Here is an 11,565-nt window from a genome sequence, read left to right on the forward strand (position 1 = left end):
ATGGCCAAGCGGACAAAACAACAAAAATTATAATAGATCATTTATAAGATTTGCTACATGATTCCCCAATTATTTCCATTATTTCATGATTTCTAGTATTTGTACAGGCTTTACATTTTCATTTCAATGTTGAAATTAGAAATTCATTTAATTTTACTCGTGAAGAGAGATTTGTAGGCTGTGACAGCATTAATTAAAGTTTATTATGGGTCAAACATACATATAATGGCACAGCAGACAGTTTTTTTTTTTTTTTTTTTTTTACTCATTTATCTGCATCTCCTGCTCTGCATCAAGAGTCACCGTACAAATTAATGCTCGGCTTAGACTAACTGTACATCATGTGTGTAAGACTGCAATAAAATAAAACATAAAAAGATGCAATCTAATCCTGTTTACATGAAATAAGCTTCTGCCGAGCAGGCTTGAGCTCACGGAGTTGTAAAGACAGAGTGACTCGAGTCGAGTGCATGTAAGCAAACCGAAAGTAACAAAATAAGGAACAAGAGATGTCATTTCAATGCTTTCATTGACAGGAATCCACACGTCCGTATTTTGTGGTAAGAAATTGAGTTTATATATGTCAAATAAAAATGGGCTGTCACTGTATTTCAGCTTTTGATTTCAAGACTGATGTTTGTGTTCTGATAGTTCAATGTGCAAACTTTCTAAAGTAACCTAAAGTGTGGACACATCAGTGGATGAAGTGGATATCACATTTGAAATATTTTTGATATAATGAAATTTTGTAGAGGCTGTTCATTTTGTTGCACGAACAGAAGGACTTAATATAATGAGAACAACTGTTTTTTTTTTCGAGTTTACCAAAGCAATTGACAGTTCACTTGTAAATAACTAAGCAACAAATGTAAAAAAAAAAAATCTTTAAAGATATCAAATATCTAATAACTATCTAATATATATCTAATATATAATATAATAATGATATCTTTAAAGCTGCAAATGAATTATTCATGATGAGGATGGAAGTTTCTGTTTCCTGGGTGGAGTTGTAAAGACCAAGTAACTTGATTCCATGTAAGAAAATGGAAGTAAAAAACAAGGAAAAAGAGAAGTGTTTTAGTGCTTTCACTAACAGGAATGACACGTCCGTGTTTTGTGGTAGGTTAAGAGATTAATTTTACACACATAGTCATATAAAAATGGGCTGCCACTTGTATTTCAGCTTTTAAAGTGGATTTCAAGACTGATGTTTGTATTTTTTAATGTGCAAACCCTCTAAAGTAAACTTTGAGAGACGCTGGCGTCAGTTGTTGGCCGCTTCTGAACAGTTATTTGTTTTTGCCTTTTTTACACGGATTGTTGCTCACCTATCGTTATCTCTTCTAACATCGACTCAGCTGCTCATCTTTACATATTGATTCCTTTAATGACTGAAAGAAAAGGAAGGCTGAATCCTTATACAGTAATTAGATTCATAAAGTTTACTACAAAAAGAGGCAATTTCCTTAGAATTATGTGTCAAAATACCATTAATTTGCAGCGAACTAATAGTACGATTTCCAGAGGTTGTTTTTTCCATTCTAAAGAAATCAGCAGAGCTCTGTTCTCCTTGTTCTAGCCGTTTCCTTCTCGAACGAACATAGGAGCCTTCAGCTCTGTGTTTATAATTACTGTCTAATTTAGATTGGAGCCCTGCAAGTTCTGTTTGGTCAGTTTCTGATAATCCTTCGTGAGTCTGAAGTGTTATGATCTTTGATATAACCTTCTCCGCTTCATATACCATCTCTGTTTTGCCAAATTGCTACTAATATGTCTTATACAAATTCCTACGTCATATTTTAGCAACTCCCAATTTAGGCCAATTGTTTTGTTTTTTTTGTGAGAAGAAGCTTTCACCCAATAGTATGGAATCAGAAAGGAAATCATCATGCTTAAAGGGATGGTTCGGAGTAAAATCAATCTAGGGTCCTTTGCACCATGACCTAGAGCCAACCCGTGTTGGTGTCTCTGGTGACGTCGACGTCCTGGTTAGCGGTAGCATGAGCCGTCAGGCAAGTGTAATTTAAATAAACTCCTGATGTACTTACAAACTTTCCAAAGCCTCGTTTTATGAGTACAAAACCTATTTGCACTACTGTAGAAGTTTGGTACCATTCTGGGCATTATTAGTGGGGTAATTTACGAGATACATCATAGGATCCATTAGAGCCTGCACTAAACCATTCGGCTGATATCTCTAAATAAGCTCTAACTTTAATAATGTTCAACCAAGGGAAAAAAGGCTTATGGGGGTGTTTGGCTTGAGGTCATGGTGCAAAGGACCCTAGGTTGCAATTACTCCGAACCATCGCTTTAAGTAGAGAGGAATTAATTTTCCAATAAGAGGCTCTAGAACCTATATTTGAATGTCCTGTGGATAGAGGAGTAGAAAGAAGAATAGTATGGTGATCAGTTAAGGGAGAAGGAATAATGCTAACTGAAACATTATAATGTTTGAAAGAGATGGTACAAGCCAATAATCTAAACGAGCAAGTCTTGAGTGACTCTTGTTGCCCCACGTGTAAGATTTAGCTTTTGGGAACTTCTCCCTCCAAATATGAATGGGGGGGTGGGGGACGCCGCTGGCAAAACCAGCAATGCAGGTTTGAGAGGTGGCGCCCCGACAAATCTCGCGAGAATCACGACTTGCTTTACGGCACGACGTCACATACATCAACAACATATGAAGCAGCCTTTATGGAAGACACACGCATTTCAGACGTGAATCATGGCAGAGTCGACGAAGAAGAATGAATACTTTTATTCAACGAGGAAGACATTTATAAATGTTACAAAATCTTTCTATTTCAGATAAATGTTCTTTTGAACTTTCATAAAAAAAAAATTACAATACTGTTTTCAACAGAGAAATGTTTCTTGAGCAGCAAATTATATTAGAATGATTTCTGAAGGATCATGTGACACTGAAGACTGGAGTAATGATGCTGATTCAGCTCTGATCACAGGAATAAATGTCAGGGCATGTCAAACTTCTTCAGGGCTCCAAAATACCCTCAGGTCCCAGAGGGTTAAACCTTTATTTATCTGACATGTATGTTATTCATATTATTCATAGTTCCAATGATTTGACTGACCAGCTATAATTGTATTTTGTACATATTAACATTTCTAATTTGATGCCTGGAATACACAGAAAAAGTTGGGTCAGAGGCAAACTAAGGGTGAAAAGTTTATAGAATACTAACATTTCTCAATGCAAGATTGCAAAGAATAATAATGTGAAAGGATTTGTGGACTCTGGTCAGTGAAACCATTGGACATATTTTATTTGTACATCTGTACAATCTTCCAATCTAAGATAATTAAAAAATCACTGCATTTTACAAAAAATCCTAACGTTTCTGGAAACTGAGTTAGTAAACGTATTTGAGAGATATATGTCTCTTTTGTTCTCATCCAGACATACATGTATTGCATTTGTTGTATAAACTTTTAAGATGATTTCCAACATTTATTTATTTATTTTTTTTTTTTTATTTTTTTTTCAGTAGTGGGCCAATTCCTTCTGTGAAATACCATCTGACTCACAACAAGAAGCAAAACATGGAATCAGCTAAACAGATTGTGGAGACTGAATACCTGCATCAGGATTCTTACCAACCAGTCGATGATGTTTTTCAGAAAGTGAAAGACCAACACAAAACGTTCATGAAGAACAAGTATGAGAGCTTATTTGAGGGAATCAAACTAAAGGAGAATCAAACCCTCCTGAACAGCATCTACACACAGCTGTACATCATAGAGGGAGAGAGTGAAGGAGTGAATGAAGAACATGAGGTGCTACAGATGGAGAAAAACAAAACACAACACTCACAAGACACTCCGATCTACTGCAATGACATCTTTAAAGCCTCACCTGAACCAGGATGTGAGGAGAAAGACAAAATCAAGAATGTTCTTACTAAAGGCATCGCTGGGATTGGGAAAACCGTCTCTGTGCAGAAGTTCATTCTGGACTGGGCCGAGGGAAAAGCCAATCAGGATGTAGATTTCATGTTTGTGCTTCCATTTCGAGAGCTGAACTTGATTAAAGATCATCAGTACAGTCTTCACAGACTTCTGCTGGACTTTCATCCTGAACTTCATAATCTGGACTCAAAGATTTATGAGGAGGGTAAACTGGTGTTCATCTTTGATGGTCTGGATGAAAACAGAATTACACTGATGTTTTCAGACGCTCAGAAAGTTTCTGATGTGACTGAGTCTTCATCAGTGGGTGTGTTGATGTCAAACCTCATAAAAGGAGATCTGCTTCCCTCTGCTCACATCTGGATCACAACCAGACCAGCAGCAGCCAATCAGATCCCCTCTAACTACATCAACCGTGTGACGGAAATTCAGGGATTCAATGATCCTCAGAAGGAGGAATATTTCAGGAAGAGAATCAATGACGAGCATCAAGCCAGCAAAATCATCTCACACATCAGAAGAACGAGAAGCCTCCACATCATGTGCCACATACCCGTCTTCTGCTGGATCTCATCCACTGTGCTTCAGAAGCTCCTGGAAGATCTGAGTGCAGAAATCCCTCAAACTCTGACTGAAATGTACATCCATTTTCTGATCATTCAGATCAATATGAGGAATCAGAAGTCTGAAGAGAGAGATCCAGAGAAGCTCCTGCAGTCCAACAGAGAAGTGATTTTGAAACTTGCTGAACTCGCTTTCAAACAGCTGATGAAGGGCAATGTGATGTTCTATGAGGAGGACCTGATTGAGAGCGGCATAGACGTCACTGACGCCTCAGTGTATTCTGGGATTTGCACTGAGATCTTTAAGGAGGAATCTGTGATTCATCAGATTAAAGTTTACTGCTTCATACATCTGAGCTTTCAGGAGTTTCTGGCTGCTTTTTATGTGTTTTACTATTATATAATAAAAAATGATAACACGTTGCATTATTTGGATCAAGTACATAATCTGCATAGGGACACAATAGATGAAGCACTTCAGCATGAAAATGGAAACCTGGATCTTTTCCTGCGATTCCTGCTGGGCATCTCACTGGGGTCCAATCAGAGACTCTTACTGGATCTACTAACACATACAGAGGAGAGTTCAGAGAGCATCAAGAAAACCTCACAGTACATTAAAGACAGAATCAGGGCTGAGAAGAATCTCCCCACAGAAAGATCTATCAATCTGTTCCTCTGTCTGCTGGAGATGAAAGATCAGACTCTGTACAGAGAGATTCAGGAGTTTATGAGATCAGACAAACACTCAGAGAAGAAACTCTCTTCTGCTCAATGTTCAGCAATCACCTGCATGCTTCAGATGTCAGATGAGGTGCTGGATGAGTTGGATCTGAAGAAATACAACACATCAGAGGTTGGTAGAAGAAGACTGATACCAGCAGTGAGCAACTTCAGAAAAGTTCTGTAAGTAATTTATTTGGATCATATGTAATTGCATTTAAATTGTGAATTGAATATAACTATTCACCCTAGAGATGCACCAAGAATTTTTTTGGAGCGTGATAAATACTGTTACAAATGCATTACAATTAAAATTGCAAAATATTTATTCACAGAAGTATTCACCCCCTTCAAGTCAATAGTTAGCAGAAACACTTTTAGAAACAATGATAGCTTTTAGTATGAAATGTCTCTATCAGCATCACACATTTGGTCACTGCAATTTTCCCACAATTATCTTTGTTGAAACACTCAAGCTCAGTCAGATTAGTCAACATTATGAGTAGACAGCCTTTTCAGGTGCACCTATAAATTCTCAGTTGGACTGACTGCAGCAGTAATGATTACATATGTCATATTAAATGTGGTTGATATTTATGAAGAAATAGATAGAAGGCGTTCCCTCATACCATAAGAAGGGGGCAAGAAAAGATAGACATAACCAAGGAGGAGCTGGCAGATGGAAACACCATAGAGGAGACAATGGAGGGAGGAGCCAGGGAGGAGATGACAGAAAAAGGAGCCAGAGAGAAAACCAGAGCAGCACCATCAGGGTTAAGGCCCATGGCAGAAACGATGGAGGGAGGAGTAGAGACCCAGGTGGAGGGCCAAGGCAGAGCCGCAAGCTCACGTGACCAAGGCAGAGACGGGAGCCAGCGGGAGTGAGGACAACGGTGGAGCCGGAGGGAAGAAAGAGCCTGATGGAGCCGAAGAGGTGAAGAGACGAGGCGTAGCCAGAGGCCTGGAAGTTTGAAGTGCAACCAGGGTGATGGCTGACCGAGGTGGAGCCGGAGGTATGAGGGAGCTGGGTGGGACCAGCAGCAACGAAGGAGAACAGAGACTGGATGGGATCACCGCAGATTGAAGACTTTGAGGAATGATATCATCCAGCTCATCATACCATTCCTTTGGGACCTGGCACAGCACACCCTCAGGAGCTGGAGTATGGGCGGGTTTTACTCCATTCTGCTCTCACGCACCTGGTTAGACTTCACGATTGCCTCGGGCTCCAGGACATTGGCCTCTGTCTTTTGCTCCGGCTCTAGCTTTGTTGTGGGCTCGGACTGAGTCTCTGATAGGCTTTGACATAAAATCCATGGGGGGCATGGGTGAATGCTGGTGGGGCCCTGGGTCTGGAGACAGAGGAGAGACAGGCGACAGGCAGTGACTGCAGATCCACACTGCACCAGCACCCACTCTATATAAGCAGCGAAGCTCCCTCAAGGACCTTCCACAGGTCCGCTGAGGCTGGTGTAGAAAAAGACCTTGAGTTACCGGTCTGGATAATGAGTAAAAAACCTTTTGGAAAATTTGGGTTATGGATAAGGCCCACTGACCGTGGCTTTGACAATCTTAATGATTTTTAATCAATACATCAAGAAAACGAATGCATTTTAACACCCCCAGGGTTTGATTAATAGCTACCAAGTCAAGCTGGACTAGTTGAACATTTACTATTAGGGAAGATTTGAAACTATAGAGTGAAACGTGTGTCATTCCTTGTGATTTTGTAAGAATCTGTCCTCTAAACTTACTATAAATTCTATTTTTGTCTCTTTCAGTCTTGCTGACTGTAATCTCACTGGTCACAGCTATGAAATTGTGGTCTCAGCTCTACAGTCATCAAACTCTCCTCTTAGAGAGCTTGACCTGAGTAACAATGACCTGGAAGAAACAGGAGTGAAGATACTCTCTGATGCACTGAAGAGTACAAACTGTAATCTGGAGATACTGCGGTGTGTAAGAATAGAAGAACAAAATTATATATGATCATTGCATTTGATTTTGAACATAACTGTGATAGTTGAAGGATCTTGGATGATTAGTTCTCTTTACAGGATTTCTATAATAGCATTTCTTCAACATTTGAGATGAAATAGTTTGGGGTGGTTGATTTGTAAAAACATGATGACAGTGGTACACTATTTTAGAATTAATTCTAAACAGTTTAAGCTTTTAAAATGATGTTCAAAGGTGTTTAAACAGGCATATTCATAATTCATAGGCTTTAAACACAGTACAGGTGTTCAATCATGAATCCAATTACTTTGTAGATTATCTGGCTGTATGATAACAGAGGTCGGCTGTTGTTATCTGGCTTCAGCTCTGAGTTCAGCTTCACACCTGAAAGAGCTGGATCTGAGCTACAATCACCCAGGGGATTCAGGAGTCAAGATGCTCTCCGAGAGACTCAATGATCCAAACTGTGCACTGGAAAAACTCAAGTATGTTGGACTGAAATTTTTCATGGTATTTGTTATTAAAATTTTGTAATTGTTATTTTTCATTTTACTTGCAAAAGTAAAACTTAACACAAAATCACATCCTGATAGCAATTACTAAGTTAAGTGTTCTAAATTTATTTATATATACAGGCGTAGGACCATAAAATGTTCGTCCAGTCACTCTCCCCTGACTAGGGATGGGTATTGTTAAGGTTTAAACGGTATTACTACTCTTACTAATACCGCTTATTGATCCGGCAAAAGTAGAATAAAAAATATGGGAGAATTTTGGGTTTTACACTAAACCGGAGAGTCAGACATTAGACATGAGTCGTGCGATATGCAAGAACTGCAAAACAAAAGTGAAATACTCCAGCAACACAAAAACCTCTCTCTACATATGGCAAGACATCATCCAGATCAGCCAGCCCTGGTCGCAGCAGGCAGCAGCACACACCTGTCATCTCAGAAGCAGCCAATGTTGCCTGATACTTTTATCTCAAAACTTCCTAGCAGAGGCCGTCAGGTTTTGATTTTTTTATCTGTTGGTATTTGCTGGAATCCATGATACCGCGAATCTGAACAAGATCTGGACTTCCAGCAAAAATAAAATAAAAAATAGGCCCACAACATTAAAGATCCAGCAGTATTTAACCGTGGGCATGGGGTACTTTTTCTCCCTGTGCGCAACAAACCCATCTGGTGGCTTTGCTGCCAAAAAGCTCTTTTTTTAGTTTCATCTGACCACAGAATCAGGTCCCTTTTGAAGTTCCAGTCATGTCTGACAAATGAATAAGCTGGAGATTGTTTTTGGATGGTAATGAACACCACAGCAACTGCTTGCGCGTTAGTGATGAATGCGCATTTTGTACATAAAAAAAATAAAATAAAATAAAAACATTTTAGGGGCCCCTTGGCTTCCCTCCATCCCCAACTCCACCTAGCTGGAATCTGGAATCTAATCTGACATCTGTTTCGACTTCAGTATACAGTACATTTTATTGCAAACATCTATAATGCATTTCGCCTTGTTTACAACAACTCATGTTAAATTTGTGAAATGTAATTATGCATGCATGATTACTAAATCTGCCCAGAACAGAACCATACAACCAACACTAACAGTTAGTGGTTTGCATTATCATAATAAATATACATTCGACGAAGGTGGTCCTGACTAAACCATATTCATCCGCACAGTCACACAGAGCTGAAGCACAACCAAAACAATGTTCTTCTGCAAAATGCACGCAGTTGTTTTGTTGTTTTTTTACCACTAGAGGGTCAAAAGTTACATATTGTACATTTAATTTATGAGAATTTATGTTGAGACAAAGTTACAAGTGCCTGTGTTTTGTTTTTCTTTTCGTTTCAGTGTGGACTATAATGAAGCCTTCAGAATCACACCAGGACTACAAAAATGTAAGTCCGTTCTTAGCTTTTGTTCATTTGTTAAACTTACATTGTTTGTCACAATTATGTTTCTTTTTCTGTTTAGATTTTTGCAATCTCACACTGGATCCAAACACAACACACACTAGCCTCCTAATGACTGAGAACAGAATGGTAACACATGTGAAAGAGCATCAATCATATCCTGAACATCCTGAGAGATTTGAGCACTATGAACAGGTTATGTGTAAAGAGAGTCTGACTGGACGCTGTTACTGGGAAACTGAATTAAATGGTAATGGTCATGTAGCAGTGACATACAAAAAAGTCAGTAGGAAAGAAGGGATTGATTGTCTTTTTGGACTCAATGAACATTCCTGGTGTCTTTTCTGGATTAACAGTGGGAAGGTTTGCACTGCCTGGCATGATAATAAGAACACTGATGTATCTGTCCCATCTCAGTCTAAAAGAGTAGGAGCGTATCTAGACTGGCCGGCCGGCACTCTGTCCTTCTACAGCGTCTCTGACACACACACACTCACACACTTATACACATTCAACACCACATTCACTGAACCTCTATATGCTGGATTTAGGCTTTATCCTAGAGCCTCAGTGTCTCTGTGTCAAACTGCTGGAAAGATTTCAAGCAAGGAATAACCTATAAAACAGTTCACTCTAGACAGTTGTATTATACTTTAGTGGAGCGTTGAAATTGGGATGGTGACAGGACATTACAGAAAAGAGTGGGAATGGGGTCCGGAAAGGACCTCGAGAGCCAGGACTTGAATAAAGATGTATCTGCTTCATATGTCATGAGATCAGCTCACTAGGCTAAGCTTGGTTGTAGAATAGCTTGAGTTTGAGTAAACTATTTTGTAGGGTGTAGGCTATGGCATTTTTCCTGCAAGTTTTGTACTTGTACTTTTGTGTTCTGTATTTTATTTTCTGCCTATTGTTATCTAAGTTATGCATATGCTCAATGTCTAATGCCATTAGAAATCCAAAACAAAAAACCCTGTTTTATTAAGCTTTTCCAACTACAAGTATATGTATTTACCCTGAACAATTAACTGTAATTCTTTGCTTATTGTGTGTATCTTACTCTTGTTATTTTATAGGTTGATTCTGTTGGCTTGTTTATATTTTGCAAGTGTACCTTATTTGATGGTGTTGATGTATTAGTTGAGAACAGTGCTGAAACTGTGATTGCATAACCTTAAAACAGAGAGAATCAGTTTTATTACATGCATTACACTGTGTTTAAAGTAGAAGATAATGTATTAGAATAGAGGAGATTTACCTATAAATAAAAACGTTAAAATAGCATTTTCTCTTGTATTAACATAATTCTTGGAATCCTTATACTAAAAATGAAAGATTATTTAATTGATAGACCAATGGATTCAGCTTTTATTTAAAATGTTACCCCATCAGGACTGAAGCCCGGCTGATATTGCTGTATTGCAACCATTTATTTTATAATGCTCTTTATTTTATTTTACTTGTAGTAGCACAAGTATTGTAGCCAATAAAACTGGTTTTGAGTTTACTATTGTCTCGCTGTGCTTTGATTTTTATTTGTATTGATTAATATCCATATAAAGATAATTACAATAGTCAAGCCATGTCAAAATAAAAGCATGGATCACCCTTTTAAAGTCCTTAAAAGAGAGAAATGATTTTACCTTAGCTAGGACTCAAAGGTGTAAAAAAGAGAAGGGGAACGAGACACTGCGTCTGGATCAATGCTATGGGGAATGTCATCAGTGTGACTGGTTTACATCTCTTACATCTATTTTGTAACTATTTTAAGTGTAACCATAACCATATTGTCATTAAACCATTTCAATTACAAATAATGTGCCAACTAGTTTTGATTTGGGATTGACTTTGAAGTCCTACATATTGCAATACAATATCGTCACACTATAGCAACGCTCTCCCACATATTAAGCTATTGTAACTGCGCTTATTTCCGCCATTGGTATAAGTAGCAGTGGGTGGTAATAAACATGAAATGTACAGTTTTCTACCATCTTGCTAATAACGTTTCTTTAGTCATTCAGCAGTCTTGCAGCCTGAACCTCTGTAGGAAATACACCCTTAAATATCAAATCATCAACAATGAAATCCAGAAAATCCAGATTTAGTATGCGCGTCTAATCGTGCACTTACGGTATGGGTGCTGAAAGAGGTCAAAATTTATTTTAAGACTCTATTTCTGCTATTTTCCATCTTATTAGGACACAAATAATACAATTTCAAATAATTCAGGGATCTTGCTGAGTGACTGAATGACTGCTTATTATTCAGTATCAGAATAGACCTGTGTGAGGTTCAGGTTCAACAATAGTTACATAATAAGCTTGTTATTACAGAATAATAATCTATATTGTGTTTTATAAGAAATTGACAAGTAAGTGGTTACATTTGTAGGGAAAACACAGTAGGTTATGAGTTCATAATTGAGTATACATTACATTCATTTCTCTGTTGATCCATTCATC

General features: G+C 38.2%; 1 protein-coding gene across 2 annotated transcripts; it reads left to right on the forward strand.

The window, feature by feature from the left end:
• Positions 1–516: 516 nt before the first annotated feature.
• LOC311294683 (NACHT, LRR and PYD domains-containing protein 3-like) lies at positions 517–10,607 on the forward strand. 2 transcript variants are annotated; one of them, XM_084415684.1, is made up of 6 exons: positions 517–560; positions 3,513–5,402; positions 7,001–7,174; positions 7,493–7,663; positions 9,039–9,085; positions 9,162–10,607. In XM_084415684.1, exons 2-6 carry the CDS (start codon positions 3,568–3,570, stop codon positions 9,713–9,715), a joined length of 2,781 nt encoding a protein of 926 aa, XP_084271810.1. In that variant the 5' UTR covers positions 517–560; positions 3,513–3,567; the 3' UTR covers positions 9,716–10,607. The 2 variants fall into 2 exon arrangements, with proteins under 2 accessions (XP_084271810.1, XP_084271811.1); XM_084415685.1 differs by lacking the exon at positions 517–560 and adding an exon at positions 1,010–1,122.
• Positions 10,608–11,565: the final 958 nt, after the last annotated feature.

The sequence above is a fragment of the Rutilus rutilus genome (genome assembly GCF_951802725.1).
Source record: "Rutilus rutilus genome assembly, chromosome: 8".
Taxonomy (NCBI): Eukaryota; Metazoa; Chordata; class Actinopteri; order Cypriniformes; family Leuciscidae; genus Rutilus; species Rutilus rutilus.